This window comes from Mesoplodon bidens (genome assembly GCF_964165515.1).
Source record: "Mesoplodon bidens genome assembly, chromosome: 1".
Taxonomy (NCBI): domain Eukaryota; kingdom Metazoa; phylum Chordata; class Mammalia; order Artiodactyla; family Ziphiidae; genus Mesoplodon; species Mesoplodon bidens.
Window position 1 is genome coordinate 26,814,923 of NC_138176.1, and position 22,362 is coordinate 26,837,284.

The 22,362-nt window shown below is 43.8% G+C and overlaps 1 protein-coding gene across 1 annotated transcript; it reads right to left on the bottom strand.

The window, feature by feature from the left end:
- Nucleotides 1-4,205: 4,205 nt before the first annotated feature.
- Nucleotides 4,206-15,557, bottom strand: INA (internexin neuronal intermediate filament protein alpha; the record flags this gene model as incomplete). The annotated part of the gene is made up of 3 exons (XM_081233131.1): nucleotides 14,371-15,557; nucleotides 6,610-6,734; nucleotides 4,206-4,515 (listed from the first exon to the last, which is right to left on the bottom strand). The coding sequence occupies exons 1-3, from the start codon at nucleotides 15,433-15,435 to the stop codon at nucleotides 4,206-4,208; spliced, it is 1,500 nt and encodes a 499-aa protein (XP_081089257.1). The 5' UTR covers nucleotides 15,436-15,557.
- Between the last annotated feature and the right edge of the window lie 6,805 nt (nucleotides 15,558-22,362).

The window sequence follows — 22,362 nt, forward strand, 5'->3', positions numbered from 1 at the left end:
AAAACTCTCCAGAAAGTGGGCATAAAGGGAACCTACCTCAACATAATAAAGGCCATATATGACAAACCCACAGCAAACATCATTCTCCATGGTGAAAAACTGAAAGCATTTCCTCTAAGATCAGGAACAAGACAAGGATGTCCGCCCTCGCCACTCTTATTCAACATAGTTTTGGAAGTCCTAGCCATGGCAATCAGAGAAGAAAAAGAAATAAAAGGAATACAAACTGGAAAAGAAGACATAAAACTGTCACTGTTTGCAGATGATATGATACTATACATAGATAATCCTAAAGATGCCACCAGAAAACTAGTAGAGTTAATTAATGAATTTGGTAAAGTTACAGGATACAAAATTAATGCATAGAAATCTCTTGCATTCCTATACACTAACAACGAAAGATCAGAAAGAGAAATTAAGGAAACAACCCCATTCACCATTGCAACAAAAAGAATAAAATACCTAGGAAGAAACCTACCTAAGGAGGTCAAAGACCTGTACTCAGAAAACTACAAGACACTGATGAAAGAAATCAAAATGACAGAAACAGATGGAGAGATATACCATGTTCTTGGATTGGAAGAATCAATATTGTGAAAATGACTATACTACCCAAAGCAATCTACAGATTCAATGCAATCCCTATCAAAGTACCAATGGCATTTTTTACAAAACTAGAACAAAAAAATCTTAAAATTTCTATGGAGACACAAAAGACCCCAAATAGCTAAAGCAATCTTGAGGGGAAAAAATGGAGCTGGAGGAATCAGACTTCCTGAGTTCAGACTATACTACAAAGCCACAGTAATCAAGACACTATGGTCCTGGCACAAAAACAGAAATATAGATCAATGTAACAGGATAGAAAGACCAGAGATAAACCCACGAACCTATGGTCAACTAATCTATGACAAAGGAGGCAAGGATATACAATGGAGAAAAGACAGTCTCTTCAATAAGTGGTGCTGGGAGAACTGGACAGCTACATGTAAAAGAATGAAATTAGAACACTCCCTAACACCATACACAAAAATAAACTCAAAATGGATTAGAGACCTAAATGTAAGACCAGACAACATAAAACTCTTAGAGGAAAACATAGGAAGAACACCCTTTGACATAAATAACAGCAAGATCTTTTTTGGACACACCTCAGAGTAATGGAAATAAAAACAAAAATAAACAAATGGGACCTAATGAAACTTAAAAGCTTTTGCACAGCAAAGGAAACTATAAACAAGCTGAAAAGACAACCCTCAGAATGGGAGAAAATATTTGCAAATGAATCAACGGACAAAGGATTAACCTCCAAAATACATAAACAGGTCATGCAGCTCAATATTAAAAAAACAAACAACCCAGTCAGAAAATGGGCAGAAGACGTAAATAGACATTTCTCCAAAGAAGACATACAGATGGCAAAGAAGCACATGAAAAGCTGCTCAACGTCACTAAGTATTAGAGAAATGCAAATCAAAACTACGAGGTATCACCTCACACCAGTTAGAATGGCATCATCAGCAAATCTACAAACAACAAATGCTGGAGTGGGTGTGGAGAAAAGAGAACCCTCTTGTACTGTTGGTGGGAATGTAAATTGATACAGCCACTATGGAGAACAGTATGGAAGTTGCTTAAAAAACTAAAAATAGAATTACCATATGACCCAGCAATCCCACTACTGGGCGTATACCCAGAGAAAACCATAATTCAAAAAGACACATGCCCCACAATGTTCATTGCAGCAATATTTACAATAGCCAGGTAATGGAAGCAACCTAAATGCCCATCAACAGACAAACCTATAAAGATTATGTGGTACATATATACAGTGGAATATTACTCAGCCATAAAAGGGAACGAAATTAGGTCATTTGTAGAGACGTGGATGGACTTAGAGACTATCATACAGAGTGAAGTAAGTCAGAAAGAGAAAAACAAATATTGTATATTAACGCATATATGAGGAATCTAGAAAAATGCTACAGATGAACCGGTTTGCAAGGCAGAAATAGAGACATGTAGAGAACAAACGTATGGACACCAAGGGGGGAAAGCGGGGAGTGGTGGTGGTGGTGGGATGAACTGGGAGATTGGGATTGACATGTATACACTAATATGCATAAAATAGATTACTAATAAGAACCTGCTATTTAAAAAAATATAAAATTCAAAAAAAATTATTGTCCAGGTACAGAACACACTGTCTTTCATCATCTGATTGATTTCCCCACTTCCTGCCATGAACTGTCCACTTAGTGCATTATGTGTTTCAGACCAGACAGTCTGCAGACTGCCCAAAGGCCCTGGCAGGGAAAAAACAAAAAACAAACAAACAAAAGAACATTAAACGAAACTAAACGTGGATGCAGGAAACAGACAACATATGATTTCTGAATGACTTGGGGGTACACCCGTCTCATTGAACCAAAACAGTGCTTCTCTCAGTTAAAGCAGCAAAAACCACGAAACACATTATGTTGGTGGGATTCATGTGACTTTTAATTCTCATTTTACTAACATTTTACAGTAAGTGTGGGGCATAAAGATGGGATGGAGTAAGGGAAAGGAAGAAGAGAAAAGTATTCTTTCAAGTTCCTTGAATGACTGAAGCACGTGCTAGGATAAGAAAGTTCAGTAGAAGCATCATGTCCTTTTCACCAGAGTTCCTAATGGAGATGTGTGACAGAGATATAGCAACTCTTTAGATCTGGTGGAAGTGACTCCAACAGAGAATTAATTCTGCATCAAACTTGGCACACATGGAAGACTGGGCAATGCAGCTGCTACACAGCTGGGCAGATGAAAACTGGACTCTCCAGAATCTACTTCCTAGCATGTGAGTAGGAGCATGTGTGCCCCTTCTCTGGTCTGAGTATCTCTTTGTCTCCAGCAGGGAACGGAGACCCCACTAACCATGCAGCAGTGGGAAAACTGTTTGGGCAAGACTCTTTTAGAAAAGAGAAATATTTCTTTTTTATATTTGCTGGCGGTGTTGATTGACCAGAAGTGACTTCTTTTACTTTTGGGCAGGAGCATTGTGTCCTGGTGATAACATAATCTATACTTAGCACTCTTAAAAGGCATAAGAGTGAAAACAAGGCCTCCTTAGGACCTAGACTAGTGGGAAGGGGAATATGTGGATTCTGTCTAAGGGTAAAGGCATGAAACAGCTAATTCTCTATCACCACAAATGAACTGCCACAGATAAATGAGACCTTGGCCTTTCCCCTTCATACAAATACCTCAATGCCTCTTCTAGCTTATACTACTAAATCTAAGGTCAGCTTAATCACAGTTTGGGATTAACTATGACTGTGCTTCTAAAGGTGAAAAGCTACACTCAATAAAGTATTCCTTTTTCCTAATTAAATGGATTTGAATAAGCTAAAAGCCTAAAATCTAGGGACTTTTTTCAATATTTTATTTGTTGGGGGCAACCCATAAAACTTATCACTGCCATTTCTTTTAAACTATAGCAATAGAAGGACATGAAATGGACAGGGAGAAGTCACTACACAAATCACAGAAATGGTCAGCATGCATCTAATTCTACCTATTGAGCAGAGAGAGCTAAAGGGGGTAAGTTCTTTTGAGAAGAACCGAAATGTATTTCAAAGGGATAAATACTACACTAGCCTTTTTTTTTTTTTTTCTGAATGGAAGAAAAGGATATATGGAATTGAGGGGGGATGGGAGGGAAAGAGTCCATTAAACAAACACCTATCATTTGTGAAACAGTTCTATCAGGGTGGTGTCAGGTGTGGACCGTGGGTTTATCTTTGGCAGTGACCTTATGTTTTAGGTATCTAGAGTGAGATTAAATAGCTGGGTAATGGCTGGGTATGGTGAGTGAATATAGGTTTTAATTTCAATTCACAGCAAAATGATGATGATCACAGATTTAGTACCTTAGTTTGTACTTCCTTTGTACCTGAATCATCTATTGCTGTGAAGCCTAAGGTTTAGGTGAGAAAGCTGCATTCTTAGATAACTCCTCTGTGATTGCTCTAGGACTGCGGTTTGCTCCAATCTAAGGTGTGGTTTTCTTATTAGAGAAAGTAAGTATTCAATGCTAAATATGAGACTGAAGCCTTGAAAACACTGTGTAGTGGTGACAGGTGCTTTGGATCAGGAATAGGCTGTTTAACAAGTCAAATGCATATTATCCCCTCTTAAGCATTAACTTTTTTCAAGCAACAGAATTATATTTTTTGGCTTGAGATGGTGTTTTCTTCTATATTTGATTTCTCGGTTTTCTTAGCAGATATCACTGTCTCCTCCAATATTTCTTCAAAACTTTCCCCTATCTGGGAGGTTTTCTTCATGGCTACCTTAGAAGCCTCCTCTTCCTCCTCCTCTTTCTTAAGAGACAGCCCACTGGATGAGACTTTGGAGGTGGTAGAACTGAGGATTCTAGGAGGGAGCAGATAACTTGGATTGGGAAGTGGATTCAGCCCTGAAATGCTTAATCCACTGGTGCTAAAACGCGTCTCTTCGCCTTCCAGCAGTTTCCTGTAAATCCAACAGAGAAAAACTCTCAGGAAGTCAACTTGAAACTTTTAAAGAATTTAACCCTCCAGCCTCTATTCATTTTAGAAACATTAGAAAGATTTCGCAGTTTCTTCATGAGATTGAGGCCAATAAATATTGAATTTCAAGGCTCAAAGACCTGGACTTTATCTGGCACGTGCACACACACAAACACACACTCACACACACACACACACACACTCACAAATCTTTAGCACAAGCTGTGTTTAAAGCACTGTCAAGGGGAAACCTATCCTATTCGCAGATACATTTAAAAAAACCCTACAACTCCCCTTGGTCTCACCACACCCATTTTTGGCACTTAAGAGTCTACAAAGCTCTAAGGAGAAGTAATTTCACGAATTAACACCTTAAGTGCAACAGGGATAAGAAGGTAAGAAGTCCACAAAGGAATTGCCTAATCAGCCTGAACTTGAGATTTGTATTTTTTTCAATGTGTAGGGGTACAAAGGAAATGGAATCAGCAATAACAGAAACCAGTGAATTAAACTGTTTCAGATACCAAGCTTTTTCCCAGCCTGGCTTAAACAGCATCATAAAAGCATGGCCCCAATACCTTTTTTTCTCGTAACTCTAATAATTTTTATCATTTATTTTAAATCAGAAACTCAAAACACTATCAACTCCTCTTGGAGCTTTGTTTTGAAGTAGTATACATAGTGTAAGGAAAAAAAGAAAAAATTTTCAGACAGATCTGGGGTTGAGTTTGAGCTCTTCCATTACCAGCACTGTGACTTTGAGCATGTTGCACAGTCTGTGGTTCAAGTTTTCTCATCTGCAAAATGGGAATAATATGACTTGATACCTAGATAATTTATATGCAGAATCTAATATAGTGCCTGGAACACAGTAGTCATTCAAAAAATAGTAGCTGCTGTTATTTATTTATTTAGAAATTTATTTTTTTTTATACAGCAGGTTCTTATTAGTTATCTATTTTATACGTATTAGTGTATACATGTCAATCCCAATCTCCCAATTCATCACACCACCACCACCACCCCCACCATGTATTTATTTTTTTTAGAGGTAAATGTTCACTTACATATTGCTTGAGTAGGAATCTAGGGGGATACCTCACCTATTGGGACTTTCTATGTTATATGAACCTTATTTTAATTTAATTTAATTTTTTTTTTTTGCGGTACGCGGGCCTCTCACTGTTGTGGCCTCTCCCGTTGCGGAGCACAGGATCCGGACGCGCAGGCTCAGTGGCCATGGCTCACGGGCCCAGCCGCTCCGTGGCATGTGGGATCTTCCCGGACCAGGGTACGAACCCATGTCCCCTGCATCGGCAGGCGGACTCTCAACCACTGCGCCACCAGGGAAGCCCCGAACCTTATTTTTTTTTTTTTTAAACCAAGAGGTGATTTTTATTTATTTATTTATTTATTTATTTATTTATTTATTTATTTATATTAGTTTCTGCTTTATAACAAGGTGAATCAGTCATACATATACATCTGTTCCCACATCCCTTCCCTCTTGCATCTCCCTCCCTCCCACCCTCCCTATCCCACCCCTCCAGGCGGTCACAAAGCACCGAGCTGATCTCCCTGTGCTCTGCGGCTGCTTCCCACTATCTATCTACCTTACGTTTGGTAGTGTATATATATCCATGCCTCTCTTTCGCTTTGTCACAGCTTACCCTTCCCCCTCCCCATATCCTCAAGTAGGTCTGTGTCTTTATTCCTGTTTTACCCCTAGGTTCTTCATGACATTTTTTTTTTCTTAAATTCCATATGTATGTGTTAGCATACGGCCGAACCTTATTTTTAAAGTTAGAGTCTGATGGATTTTATTTCAACCTCTGTGCACTCACATTATCCCCTTAAATCCTTGCAGAGGTAGGTAGACTACTCCAGGCCTAGTAAGGTGGAGCTGGGATACAACCAAGTCGAGGGACATAAGGGTCAGCTCACCTGGAAGGAGCCCGTGATGACTTTCCTTAACCCCCCCTCACCCATCAGAAATCAGAGAGACTAAAACCACTCATTTGGGTAGAGATGCCCCAGGTGATGGGATCTGCTTGGGTGAGCATGCCCTGTGACATACCTGTAAGCTGCTATCTCAATGTCAAGAGCCATTTTGACATTGAGCAAGTCCTGGTATTCCCGAAGGTGGCGCGCCATCTCACTCTTGGTGTTCCTCAGATCATTCTCCAGCTGCCCAATGTTATCCTGAAAAGCAACGCGTGTCCAACATATTTAGGCCAAACCAGCTGACATTCATGGAGACGGAGATTGAGAAAGCAAGGATTCTCAACCCTGCCTACACATTAAAAATCCAGACCTGTCCCCCAGCCCAGATTCTGATTCATTTGTTCTAGGGTGGGGTCCCAGCATCTGCATTTTTTCATAAAGGTCCCCAGGAGATCTGGATACATTTCTACCACGGAGCACACAGTTCTAAACTGAATACTGGGGAAATATTTATTTTTTACTTACTTACCGTCCCTCCCTTGCTTGTTGTATTACTGCTGAATCACTCAGTTGTTACATGCACTTTCCCAAACCAAAGGCTCAGGTTAGGAGCTTAGATTCAGAAAATTCCAACTGTGGAGAGCACAGAGGGGATGGCAAGTCTTCTCTGCCTCCATTTGTTTTGATGGTTTCCTGGAAGTCTGCTACTCAATCACTTTACTGAAAGCATTTTACATGACAGATAGGGAGGAAGCATAAACACTCCAAGGAATTTTTTTTTAATCCAAATGGCAGATTGAAATTATAATAGTTTTTTAAAAAGAAACTAAGTTCATATAATACTTTTGCTTTAAGTTCCTCCAGGTACAAACCCAGGCACAGAAGAAAAACAGCTTTAAATCTGTGATTCTTGAGAAACCAGAGGATCTTTTAAAAACACAGTAGATCCTATTGCTCATCTTCCTAAAACCCTCCAACAGCTTTGGAATTAAGTCCAAACTCCTCAGCATGGCCTCTACTTTTCCCCTTGCTCAATGTGTTTCAGGGACCCTGGCCCTCTCTTTTGCTCCTTAAACTTACCAAGTTCATTGCTATCCCAGGCCCTTTAGGCTAGCTATTTCCTCTGTTTGGAATGCTCTGTGGTGGGTCTTCACATGACTGACATCATGTCATACTAGATTCAGTTCAAATGCCCTTTACTAAGACAGGTCTTCCTCAGCATCCAATTTAAGTACCCTTTCCACACTGATCTAGCACGTGATTTTACCTTAAACCAGGGCAGCTGCTAGCCCATGAAGGAACTTTGTGTAAATTAGAAAAAGGCACCTCCAGTGGGAAGACAAATTAGAAAAAAGCCCCCACTTGAAACTGGCCACTCTGCTTTTTATTTATTTATTATATTTAAAAAATAGATTTATTTTTGGTCGCGTTGGGTCTTTGTTGCTGCGCGTGGACTTTCTCTAGTTGCGGCGAGCGGGGGCTGCTCTTCGTTGTGGTGTGCGGGCTTCTCATTGCAGTGGCTTCTTTTGTTGCGGAGCGCCGGCTCTAGGCGCGTGGGCTTCAGTAGTTGCAGCACGCGGGCTCAGTAGGTGTAGCTCGCGGGCTCTAGAGCGCAGGCTCAGTAGTCGTGGCACACAGGCTTAGTTGTTCCGCGGCATGTGGGATCTTCCCGGACCAGGGATCTAACCCGTGTCCCCTGCACTGGCAGGCGGATTCTTAACCACTGCGCCACCAGGGAAGTCCCCACTCTGCTTTTTAGCTCTTATCATTATCTGGGTAATTCCTTGTTGTGGGCGGCCGTCCTATGAACGTAGGATTTTTAGCAGCATCCCTGACCTCTATCCACTAGATGCCAGTAGCACATGCCCTGCCTCCCAGCTGTGATAATCAACAATGTCTCCAGACACTGCTAAACGTCCCCGGGAGGGGGAATCACTGTTAGAGAACTATTGCACCAGGATGTAAGTTACATGGAAACCTGGACCCCTTCTGTCTAGTTCACCCCTGGAAGCCCATAGCCTAGCACAACGCACACTGTAGATGCTCAGTGAATGACTGTTGAATGAATGAATGATGCTACATAAGCATTTCTTTTCTTATTCTGAGCAGATAATTTATATAATTCAGTTGCAACTCTGTCAACATGAAGAGCACAGTGACTGAGAGTTATTTTTATGAAGTAGTGATGCAGATAAACATATCAGAAACCTCAAGAAAGTAAGCGCTGAGGAACGCTTTGAACTTCCCTTGTGGGGATGTTGAAGTGATGGTGAAAGGCAGGGCTGACACATTGGGGGTACAAACTTCCAAATCAAGAGAATCTGCAGAAAGAACAAAAATTCATACCACCTACCTGTTCTATAAATATTGACAGGAATACCACAAAGAAGAAACTCAATTAACTGGTGGGTACAGAGCAAGGGATGATAAGCAGTGGGGAAAATACATAATACACTGGACATTGATGAAAATATTCCAAAGTGTGTTAAGAGATCATGAGAGTTTAAAAGGATTTTTACCAAGAAATTTTACTGGATGGTTGCTGTATTTGAGGTTAAACTAGCCTACAAGCAAGTCTGCTAATGATGCATTAGAGGTAAGAGAATATTATTGTGGTAAGGGGGAAAAGAGTCTAGGGTGAAGGAAAAAGGAGAAAGGGGAGGGAGTATATTCATTATGCAAAGGAGCAAGAGAAATGTTATATGAGGAAAAAAAGAGGATTTCATCAGCATCTTTGGGTTGCATTTCTTGCCCTGCCACAAACATCTAACATACCTCAGTCAGTTTTCTATATTTCAGTTTCTTTGAAACCTCCATTTCTGTATATGGGAAATTACAGTGTTTATTCTTTTCTGAGGTGTTCTGAGATCCTCAACTTAGGATGCCAATTTAATGCACCTCACATTATTATGTGATGAATCCATTATCTGTTAAATTAGATAACAGGCATTAGAACAGCATATGGCACCTAGGAATGCTCAATAAATGTTAGTGATTTTTATTATTGTTAGTATCATACCATGTGACCCTCTACCCTTATAATGATATGGACAAATTAATCACGAGCCCTCCCTACAACCCTTTAGATAACTAAGGAAGGCGACGTAAAATAAAATTTTAATACTGGAGAGTTGGAGGCAAACCCCTTAAAGCACCACATTATTATTTTTTGTTTGTTTTTCATGAAGATGTACATCTCCGTAACAGATTTTTTTAAAATCACAATTTTAAATAAAAACCTTTCTGAAGTGGTTTGTAGTACTCTTACCTAGGACACTAAACATAATGCAACCTTTCTCAGCAACTAAGGATTAAGATAATGATCAATTATTTTTCTATAATTCTATAATTTTCTATAATTTCTATAATATTATTTTTCTATAATGTGATGTGATTTATCTTTTAGGTCAACTAAGATATATCAGACTGTTTATTTCTACCCTAAATGGCCCCTTAGAGCAGTATTTTTTTTTAATTTTTAATTAAAAAATTTTTTTAAAATTTTATTATTTTTTATACAGCAGGTTCTTATTCGTAATCTATTTTATACATATTAGCGTATATATGTCAATCCCAATCTCCCAATTTATAGAGCAGTGTTTGAGTTAGTGTTTGCTACGTATTGGTTTTCTTTGTCCTGCAAGCTTAACTGATCTGTTTCTACTCGTTCTTGACAATGCCTGACTCCAGTGGTTCCTCTTCTTTATCTTGCTGCAGACTTGAAATCCAAATAGCAAAGTACTTTAGAATCATGTAAAGTTAACAATAAACAGGCTGGGGGCAGCAGAAGGGCCAACGTCCCAATATGTGATTTAGAGATAGACGTTTTGTCACATCAGCAGGTTAATTAGGTCCTTTTCAAAAAATTATTTTTGTTTCACAGCTGTGTTTTCTGAATGAGAGGTTGTTGGGGAGCTGAGTTCCAGAGAGATGAAATTTCCTTCAACTTTTCTGTTACACATTTCACATGTCTATTTTATGGATCAGTGTAGACAGAAAGCACGACTTTGCTCCTGTTAGAAGGAACTGTGCTGACTGCTGACCACGGCTCCTCAGTGTCCAGTCTCCTTGTCTGCACTCTCTTCCCCACACCAGGCTGTCTTGCATTGCCCTTCAAAAGCCCTGCCAAAGATGGCCTCCAGCTCGAAATGTGAGCAGAGCGCTGCAGTCTGCTCCCTCCCCCAACCACGCAGCTACTGCTGGATTAGCCTGAGGGAGTGGGAGAGAGGCACTCCCAGCTCCAGCGGGGGTATCTCCTGGAATGGCTAAACCAAGTGCTGAGCATCTTCCTCAGGGCCAGAAGGAAGGATGAGGGCTGGGAGTAAAGAGAGAGAACTGGCCGCACTAGCATCTGCAGTGGAGCATAGGAACAACAGACAGTGCTGTGGGTTTCATCACTTTGAGGGGCCCTCAGCCAGGTGAGCAGTAGTGAGTGCGGCATTCACTGATTGAAAGAGGCTGTTCAGAATTACTGCTCTGCCTGATAAATGAAGGTGGGGAGAGAGGATTTCTATATAAGGTACACTCACAGGTCACCGTGCTGCCTTTTCTCACTCCTGTCTTTGCTTCATCCCATATTTTTTTTTCCTACCATACTTTAAAATGTTGCATTATATGTATTTCTATAGGCTGGTTTACACTGGGAAATGTGGTTTAAGTCAATGCACACCCAAATCAGTCTGAGGAATGACGGTGCTTTTATCGAAATTGCGTATTCCTGGGTCCCACCTGCAAACTGCTGAATCCGTATCTTTGGGAGTGGGCCTGAGAATCTTTCTGTTAAGCGCCCAAGTAACCTTGGTGGGTCAATGGGTTTAGGAACCACTAGTTTTTTTTTTCTGTAAAGGATCTATCAGGATGGCCCAGGTGACAATAATAGAGTGAGGTAGAGGGGGCAAAAACAGAACAAAAGAAAGCAAAAAGCACATGGATGAGTTGAAAAAAAAAAGAGAGAGGAACCAAATGAAGCTTTTTTCTTGAATTCTAATTTCAGAAATGGATCTATCAAGCTATAGATTTTTACTCAGCCACTGCCACCCCCAATCTCCAAGGGGCCAGCCCCTTCCTCCTATTTAATTAGGCTGCATTCCAATCTCATACTGGAGAGAGGAGGGCAGACTTGGCTCATCTCCCTGGAGAGCATTAACTAATGGTGTGATCTTGATTGTTCAGCAAGGTCTTTCAAGGAAAGCTTCAGCTTTCCAAGACTGACCATAGTATAGGGCCAGGGCCCCCAGTACCCTGCAAAAATGTCCTTAAGACATCTTTGGCAGAGCAAGGACTCTAATGGTGGTGAAGCAGCTATGCAGGAACCAGAATCACCCTGTGTCAGAAATGGAAAACCTTCAGCTAAAGAGGGTGGCTCTGTTGGGCTTCTGAGGACAACAGCCCTAACTCCTCATGATTTTTCCTGTTACCTGATTCAGGCTCTCTCATACACCACTGTATACTTACTATGTCACCCTGAATCATTCATCACCCTTTCAAAAGTGTGATAAGCTTTCTTTCCTCAAATAGGCTGATAGTTCTCAGGAGCAGGGAAAATGTGACTTTAATGGGGCCCTCCTCTGCCTCTAAGAGGGTGGCAAACTTGCAAAGGAAGATGAGCCTACCACTAATCTCTGAAGCAGAAGAAAGAACAGCCTCCACTACTGCAGTGAAAGGGGAGGGGGAGGGGGTTAGAGGGCAAGAAAACAATGGCTGAATCTCACTGTGGAGGAGGCTTTTCATCTCAGTCAGCACTGCTAAGACTGTTACAGAGAATAGCCTGATGACTCCCTTGTGGCTTCAGGACTTCAGGATCCCCAGGTGAAGATGTGAGCCCCACCTCAGCCTTAGGTCCTAAGAGGTAGGTAGGATATATATATATATATACACACACACACACACATATATATATATACACATATATATATACATATATATATGTATATACGTTGTCTGATCTTCTCTTCCATTCAAAGCAGGTCCACTGAGGCTCTGAGGCTAACGCTAATGGGGGCAGCACTGCAGAGCTGCAGAAGCTGCAGTTTCTGTTGTTTTTTGTTTTCTGCAGACTACATCTCCATGACCCTACTATTGTCTAACACTGAAAGCCTTTTAAAGCAAACAAAACAAGCCAGACAATACTGTCACTACCTCTCAGAATACAGGGGCTATAATGAGCAAACAGAGGACATGGCAAAGCCCAATTCAGATGGCAGTTGTGGCTAAGTTATCCTTTTTAGAGAAATACTGGGCTAGCCCTCCAGAAGACCACCTAACTCATCCTTTGAAGCTTCTAGAAGAAAACATGAAGTCTCAATTAACTAAATGTGATTAGTTCAGGCCGTCTGGGACCTAGGCCACATAGTGAAAAGTTCAAGTTGCAGATATTGAAGTGGAATAGAAGTATTTGAATATTACTGTAATTCCAAACACCAAAACAAATGGTCTAAGCAAGCTTCCTTCCTTTATCAAAGGGAGTAATTTATGATGAACAGCAAATACTGCACATCAATAGCTCCAGACTCAAATACCATTTTGAGGTTTCACTCCTTTCTTGATTGTATTTTATTATTGTTCCCAAACCCCATTAATTTTATCAAATGTAAACTTTGATCTTGGCTAGAATGAATTATTGCAAGTTTCTGCATTATTAGCATTCTATCCCATGGAATTTTTATTGCACTTTGAAACTGAACCACACTATTTAGATTCTTTTCTACACTTTTCTCCTGCCTCTGTGTCCTTTGTGGTCATAAGCCCAGAATGTTCTATGTGGTAAAACTGAAGATGCAGTGGCCTTTGTTTGGAGAGAAAAGGAGGAAAGAGCCAATCGATACCTTCACAGGGGCTTAGAGGACAGGCAAAGACGGAAAAAAAATAATTGACCGATAACAAAGATGAACCCATCTCTGTGATTTATCACATGCACTTAGGATGGAAAAATGTTAAGGAAATGGGCATTTTCGAGTGGGACTTCACTGCTGCTGAGCAGATTAAGTGGTTTTTGTTAAGTGCTAAGCCATCCATGAAAGTGAAAATTGATGCTGTCCACGAGGTGACCCTTTTGATTGCAGGTAGCCAAGACTGATGCGTTGGTGTTGCAGAAGAAAAAAAAATCAAAGCAGTTAATTGCCTAGAGACTCATAACTGGGACATGAGACAGGAGGGAAATTCTGAGATGGGAAGAACTAGAGATCAGCACCGAGGACAGCGACCGACAACTCTCATTTGCTATCGGCTGCAAAGCTTTCTTTAGGAAGAAGTAACATTACTCGGTCGAGGAGGGAACCGCGTATGTGTGTTGGGGGAGGACAGCAGAGCGGTTATTACGAGCCCAATCACTCGTCTTGTTGGCTCCCAATCTCTACTCCTTTGAGGGCAAAAGTCAAGACAATGGGATAGAACCCTTCCCAGTTTAGTCCCTCATTCTTCCCCCAACCCATGGGCAGAACTATTTCCAGGGCGCACAGAAAGCCTTTCAAAGTCAATCAAACAAGCCAGACAGCGGAAACAGCACCACCAGCCATGGAGAGGCTGTGACCCACCCCCGTTGGGCTCACTCCTACTTTGGGTGGGTGCTGTTCTTCAGGTCGCCAGCGTGTTTATGCCCACTTGCTGACAGGGAGGCATGAGGTAGATTTTAAGACTCCGAAGAACAGAAGCTTGAGGGCTTCTTTGTTAGAAGGGCTTGGACAGGGACGTTAAGTGAGGGGCAGGGAAAGAGGGCGTCCAGGCCCCTAAAATTAGCGAGGGAGGCTCCAGGGCTTTTTGTTTGCTAATGTCTCCAGGCGGGGCTCTTTCTGTCCCCTCCCTTATCCTCTCCTTGGTTTCTAGGGCCCCAACTGTGCGGGAAGTATGCGCGGGAGAGAACAGGACTCCCCTCCCTACGCAGCGTTCCAAACTTTACCTGGTAGCTGGCCACCTCGGCACTGTGACGCTCCTCCAGCTCTAGGATCTGCCTCTCCAAGGACTCGTTGGCCCCGCGCAGCCCCTCGATCTCGATAGTGCGTGCCTGCAGCTGGCGCCGGTACTCGTGAATCTCCTCGCGGCTGGCCCGGATGGCCTCGGTGCTGCGCGCCGCCTGCTCGTTCAGGTTGGCAAACTTGGACTTGTACCACTCTTCAGCTGACTGCAGGTTCTTGGCGGCCAGGGACTCATACTGGGCGCGGATCTCCCTCAGCGCCGAACTCAGGTCTGGTTTAGCCACAGCCACGTCCACCTCGGCCGCGGCCTGCGACGACGCCTGCAGCGTGGCCAGTAGCTCGGCCACCTCCTCGTCGTGCACCTGGCGCACGAAGGCCAGCTCGTCCAGCAGCGACTCCACCTTCTTCTCCAGATCCAGGCGGGCCAGCGTGGCGCCGTCCACGTCGCGCTGCTGCGCCTTCAGGGCGCGCTCGGCCCCTTCGCGCCCTCGGCTCTCCTCCTCGCAGCGTGCCCGTAGCCGCTGCACCTCCTCCGCCAGCCCGTCGCGCTCCAGCAGGGCCTGAGCGCGCGCCGAGCTCGCCTCCTCCAGCTGCGCGCGCAGCTCGCGCAGCTCGCGCTGGAAGAGTTCGCCGAGGCGCGACGGCTCGGCGTGGCGCTGCCGCAGCGCGGCCAGCTCGGCCTCGAGCGCGCGGTTCTGCGTCTCCAGCTGGTGCACCTTCTCTATGAACATGGCGAAGCGGTCGTTGAGGCCCTGAAGCTGCTCCTTCTCGTTAGTGCGGATGATCTTGTACTCGTTGGTGCGCGCCGCCGCCTGACTCAGGTCCAGCCCCTCGGACGCCGGAGACCGGCGGTAGGCCAGGCCCAGGCCGAGCGACGAGGCCGAGGAGCAGGCAGGCGAGGAGGCCACATTGCAGCGGGACAGCGACTGCGAGCGGAAGCTACCCGCGCCGCCGGCCCCGGAGAGGCGCGAGGACAGGCGCGAGCCGTCTCCGAACACCTTGCGGTAGGAGGAGGCGGCGCCCAGGTAGTGCTCCGAGCCGAAGCTCATGGTGCCGGGACCGGGGCCGGGAGAGCGGCTGCGCCGGAGCTGACGAGGAGAAGAGAGGTGAGCCGGCCGGGACGCGGCGGAGCGGTGTGCACCGGGTTTTAAGGCGTGGGGTGGCGGGGTTTGGGGGGTGGTGCCTGGGGCGGCGCGTTGTGGGCGGAGCTCCTGCTCCGGGTCTGGCGGAGAGAGGGAAGGGGGGCATCCAGGAGCGGGGGCGGGGAAGCGCAGTGACTACCGCAGCTGCGCGCGCCACGGACCGAGGGCGCGGGGACAGAGCCATTTGTGTAGGAGCCACCGCCTGTCTGAAGCGTCCGTCCCCGAGAGTTGTCTGGTTTGGAAGTGACTTGTGCGGAAGGGTGCCTAAACGATGGGGGTTTCCCATCCGGAAACCACACGGCTCCATCGCGTCCCTTGACCCTGTCCACCTTGCCCCCTTTAATCCCCTGGGAGGTTAGTGTTTTCTGGGAGGTATGCTGTACGCTCATCGCCACCCTGGAGCTCCCGAGCGTGAGGCCCTGTTTTTCCAGACAGAGTGTGGACCCTCAGGGCGCGGCTTTGGCCCCTCCCTCTGCCCGCTTGGGGTTCCCAGGGGAGAAGTGGGTCTACGTCAGAGAGCATCTCATCAGCTGTTCCTCTGCAGCTCTCCGGAGCGCCCGGGGTTGGGTGGCTGTGCTGAAAGCCTGCGACGCCCGGGAAGAGAGGGGAGGAAGGTAAAGAGAGTGGGCCTGAGTTGCAGAGAGTGGAGAGAAGCGGAAGAAAGAGCTGGGATGGCCACGATGGACAGAGCTGAGGTGCCCCTGCCACTTGTATAAGCGTGCTCTCCTGTTCACCACAGTCCCCCGCCACTCTCCATTGAATAACGTCCACCTTCTTTATTCATTTACTTTACCTGTCTGGACCTGTAGGCATTTGAGATTTCAGTCTGTGTAAATGTTCATCTGGTTTAGGGAGGGCCCCTTCTTGTGGAGATCTGTCTTTGGACAAAAGAGGTCCCTGCAAACAGATTAAACTCCAAAAGTAGGGAAGAGTGCTGATGACTGAGCTGGCCTCCTTCACTACACAGTGGTGGATTTCCAAGAAGGGGATCTGTAAAGATAAAGGCTGGGAGGAGGTCGGGTGGGGTCTTCAAACTTATAATCTCTCAGGATGTGGCTATGGCTTTGAAGAGGGAGGATGAAGAACTTTTTAGTAGATTCCAGAATTCCAAACTGAAGGCCTTTCTTGATCTTGGAATCTCAAGGATGTAGTTCTAGGATAAGTTTTACTTTCATGGAGGAAATACTGCCTGAGACAGGCCACTAAAGGAAGGGGGGAATGTTTAACCATGTTATCAGGACTACCAAAAATCAGCAAAATGTCCTAGTTAGAGTTTCGCCGTTCTTTTTCTTTCCATCCTCCAATAGAAGCAGTAATCCAAAGGCAAAACACACATAGAGCAGAAGGTGAGGCAAAAGGCCTGAATAATCCATCAAAGGGGTAGTGGCCCTGGAAAATCTAAAGTGGGCTGCATTTTGCAATTTCTGAATAGCTTACTGAGATTCCCCAGTGAGACTTGTGTCTCCCTGCCTCCCCTTTCTTGGCATACCACTCCGTAGGCCCAGATGTTTGGCTTTAATCATTTTAGCACAAAGCTGTACTACCAAGGAGTGATCTTGGCTGAGTCTCAAACCACAACTCCTTCCAGCTGGCCAGGTCTCCTGAGGGAGTGCCGTGCCCTATGCAAGGGGTGTATATTCATCTTCCTGTAATGTCACTCAGGCAGACATATTGTTCAGTTATCCCCAGGTTCTCCCTCATGCCACATTCTCTGTGGCCTCTGCATTTGGCAGTGCTCACTACTCTCCTGGGTTTCAAGGACTTAGTCTTTGGCCTCTGCTCTTCTCTCATAAATTCTTTTTTAGGTATGATGCCTCCCAGAGGCAGGGAGCCTTGTGATAAAGTTCTCTCCATAAGAGCTCTAGTTTTGGATCACAGTTCTTCCTAGCCATGGGACTTTGAACAAGTTGCTATTGTTTGCTGAACCTTAGTCTCTTCATCTGTAAAATTTCAATAAGACAATCCACCTGAGGAGTCTCCAAACCCGACTGCTCATTAGAAGTACCTGGGAACTTAAATTCAGATTCCCAGGCATTACCTCAGACCCATTGAATTTAGGTTTGAGAACCCTTGACCTCTCTCTCATGAGATTACTGTGAGGTGTAAATGTGATTATGTATACAAAGTGGGTATCACAGTGCCTGCCATGTGCATGCTCAAGAAATTCCTTTAAAATTCCTTGGAATTTTTTCCTGTGCCCCCACTTCGGCTGTTGAAATCCTTAAGGCTCAAATGCTGCCTCCTCCGTGAAGACTTCCCTGATATTTCCAATGTAAAGTGATCCTTCCCTCTCATGAACTCTCCTCCTCCTACCCACAGCCTTTGTAGTATTCACATAACATAATTGCCTCCCATCTTCTGCTGTAATTATTTGTGTGTAAACTGAACTGGAAGCTCCTTGAGCACAACTTCTACATCTATGTATGTCTCTCAGCATCTGTCACAGTATTAAACACATGTGAGGAGAAAAAGATGGTTGAATTTTTTCCTGTACAACCACTTGGGAAAACTCTTTGGCATGACACCAAGGGTGTGATCCATAAAAGAAATCAAGAAACTCGACTTCATAAAAATTAAAAAATCTTTTGCTCTGTAAAAGACCCATTTAAGAAGATGAGGGCTTCCCTGGTGGCGCAGTTGAGAGTCCGCCTGCCGATGCAGGGGACGCGGGTTTGTGCCCCGGTCCGGGAAGATCCCACATGCCGCGGAGCGGCTGGGCCCTTGAGCCATGGCCGCTGAGCCTGCGCATCCAGAGCCTGTGCTCCACAACGGGAGAGGCCACAACAGTGAGAGGCCCGAGTACTGAAGAAAAAAAAAAAAAGAAGATGAAAAGACAAACCACAGACTGGAGGAAGTATTTGCAAATCACATATCCAACAAAGGATGTGTATCCATAGTATATAAAGAACTCTAAACATAGCAGTAAGAAAATGAACATTCCAATTAGAAAATGGACAGAAGACTTGAGCAGACATTTTACCAAAGGGAATATACAGATGGCAAATAAGCATATGAAAAATATGTTCAACATCACTAGCCTTTGGGGAAATGCAAATTAAAACCACAATGATATATACTTATTAGAGTGGCAGAGACAAAACACTGACAATATCGAGTGCCTACAAGGATTCAGAGCATCTGGATCTCTTATCCACTGCTGGTGGGACTGTAAAACAGTACAGCCACTCTGGAAAACACTTCGGCAGTTTCTTATAAAGTTAAAAATACATTTACTGTATGACTCAGCAATCTCACTCCTGAGTAATTAGCCTAGAAAAATGAAAACCTATGTTCACAGAAAAATTTGTATGCGAATGTTCACATGAGCCTTCTTTATAATAGACAAAAACAGAAAACAACCTAAGTGTCCTTCAACAGGTGAATGGATAAACAAACTGTGATACGTCCATCTAAAGGAATGCTAATCTGTATTAAAAAGAATCAACTATTGATGAATAATTCTCAACAACTTGGATGAATCACAAGGGCATTATGCTGAGTGAAAAAGTGCTCCATATTATGTGACTCCATTTATGTAACATTCTTTTTTTTTTTTTTTTTTTTGCAGTATGAGGGCCTCTCACTGCTGTGGCCTCTCCTGTTGCGGAGCACAGGCTCCAGACGTGCAGGCTCAGCAGCCATGGCTCACGGGTCCAGCCGCTCCGCGGCATGTGGGATCTTCCCAGACCAGGGCACGAACCTGTGTCCCCTGCATCGGCAGGCGGACTCTCAACCACTGCGCCACCAGGGAAGCCCTATGTAACACTCTTGAAATGAAAAAATTGTAGTGATTGAAAACAGATCAGTGGTTGATGGATTAAGGTTAGGGGGAGGATACGACTATAAAGGGGTAACATGAAGATTGTTTCGTTCTGTAACTTTGAGTTCTGTTACTCAAATTTATACATGTGATAAAAATACATAGAATGAAAGAGGAGAGAGAGAGGGAGGAAGCTAGTGAAATCCAAATAAAGTCTGTAGTTGAATTAATTTGTTGTGTCAGTGTCATTTTCCTGGTTTTGATAATGTACTAAGGTTATGTAAGATATTATCATGAAGAGTGAGCTGGATGCATGGTACCTGGGAACTTTACTATTTTTGCAACTTCTTGTGGGTCTTAAACTATTTCAAAGTAAGAAATAGTTCTTTGAAAATTATATACATATCAAAAATAGGCAAATGTTCTTTGGAGGTATATGCTGAAGTATTTAGGTTTGCAATGTCATGATTTATATAACGTAGTCTCAGATGGTTTGGCAAAAATAGTACACACACACATACACACACACAGATGCAGGGGAGATAAAGCAAATGTGGCAAAAAGTTAACAGTTGGTGAATGCAGATGTTTATTGTATTAGTCTTGCAACTTTTCTATAGGTTTGGAAATTTCAAAATAAAAAGTTATGATAATTGATTAATATATAGGTAGATAGGTAGAAAGATAAAGTAAGCAAAAAAGAATGTAGTATCCAGAGCCTTCAATCTGATGCTCTACCAGCTTTGCCTAATTACAAAGTACTCTCCCCGCTCCCCTCCTGCCCAACAATAGGAAAATCCTGCTTGTTCTGGAGTAACAACAACAAAAAGTCAGAATTTACACTCTGTTGGGAGTATTTTAAGTGCTATACTGAATCCTTGGTGTTACCATAGCCAATTAACAAATATTTACTGAACCCTGGCTATGTGCCAGCTGCTGGAATTATAGCAATGAATATAGCTAGAAGTGATAAAAAGTGTCCTTTTCTCAGATTAATTTTTTTTAGTAAATATAGAATCATACACATTTTATATATGTTCTACAACTTTCATTTCTTACCTCATAAATTGTAGCCATTTACCCACATCAGTTATGTAGATCTATTTACTTCATTTTACAGTTCGGTGTGGTGTGCAGTTATATGGATGTGCCATAAGTTGTTTAATCAATCTCGTGTTGGACTCTTATATTGTTTTTAATTTTTCCACTATTAAAAACACCGTAATTTTTTAAAAAGAAAGAAAAATACATGACCTGAAAGAAAAAGAAAATATATTACCTGAGTGAAATCCAGCCTCCACGTCTACTTTGCCTTAAACAGCCAACCAACCGACATTTATTGAACACCTACTGTGTGTCCAGTTAAATGTTTTTGCTGCTTGTGTCTGTTTGTGTAGGAGAAGACATGTGATGTGGTCACTACCTCTAAGGAGTGAAGTTGAAGGGTTATGGCTAATTTGAGGTCCTAACTTACGGACTACGATAAGGCAGGACGTATTTGACTGCAGACCATGTGTGTTAAGTACTTAGAGGGAAGCCCACCCCTTTTCTGTGTCTGGTTTTATACTAGTAATATTTGTTCAGCCGAGTTTCTTCAGCCCCATGAAAAGATGCTTGCGTGAGCATGTCATTAAGGCAGGTGGGGAGGATTATGCCCCAAACTTGCTGGAGAAGTGGGAAATTTTTTTTTAACAAAGACACGTGAAAGAGCATGAATGACACCAAGCTAAGTCGTACACTTATTTGTACTCTGTCCATAAAAATTAAACAGTTTCTATCTACAAGAAAAGGCAAAAGAGCTCTGAGTCCTTTGGTATGGCTCAGTTGATGGTGACACGTCAATCTATGTGGTTGTAGTTTTGCTTACAAATTGGTATTTACACAGTTTTTTTTTTTTTTTTTTTTTTTTTTTTTTTGCGTTACGCGGGCCTCTCACTGTTGTGGCCTCTCCCGTTGCGGAGCACAGGCTCCGGACGCACAGGCTCAGCGGCCATGGCTCATGGGCCCAGCCACTCCACGGCATGTGGGATCTTCCCGGACCGGGGCACGAACCCGTGTCCCCTGCATCGGCAGGCGGACTCTCAACCACTGCGCCACCAGGGAAGCCCGACACAGTTTTGCATTGCATTGTTTGATGCACAGCCTTTTGTCCCCTTGCACTTGTTCCATATTTTTGCTTAGAGGTTTCTTGGTGACCATTCTAATTTAAAAATAAAATAAAAACAAAAGTTTCTATGTTTTGGCCTTAGCAGTCTCCCCGTGCTTAAGCTGACCCAGAAGACTCTGTGTGTTTGCATACTTCTCTCTCTCTCATCCTTTCCCCCTCCCCAGAATTAGCTCTTTGCTTACCTCTTCTAAATCCGAGTTCAGGCTGAACCAGAGTTGCCAGAGCCCCAGGGTTAGGAGAAACAGGGAAGCTTGCCCGCTCAGTTGCACTTCAGGACCTAGGACAGCTCCTCAGCCTTCCTGGTGTGGGCGCCTACTTTTTTAGACCTCACAGAACTTCAGAATGGAATCAAGTTTGAGAAGCCATTTGGTCTCCCCCCCACCCCCGCCTTTTGATGATGCCTAGAGAAAGGATCCCACTCAGCAAATGTTTCAGGATTATTAACTGCCTGGCTGTGGGAGATACAAAGGGCTTGGAGGGCTCCCACACCCCCGGCATTTCCTGTACCTACACGTCTGCTGATGCCTAAAAAAATCCTTCAGTTCAACTCAGCAAAATTATATGGATCAAGCTTTTCCCTCCCTGGAAAGAGGTTATGGCCTAAATACAGATATGCTGTGGGAAGGGGAACAAAGGGACTCCAGTTTGAAAGAGAAAATAATCCCTCCTGAGGGCTTATCTCGAAGGGTACTAAAGGAAGAGAGAGCACAGAGCATTGGGAGCCCAAAAGGGGCTGGAGAGGAAATGGCAGGAGGAAGTAAAGAAGAGGGGCGTTCAGAGAAGTCTGGGCAGATGTGGTGAGCTTCACACTGTTGGCCCCAAGTGTACCCTGAACACACAGTCCAAGGAGAAGCCTCACACTTTCTTAAGAAGAATACAGAGGCCTGTTGTCTCCTCTTCCAAATACA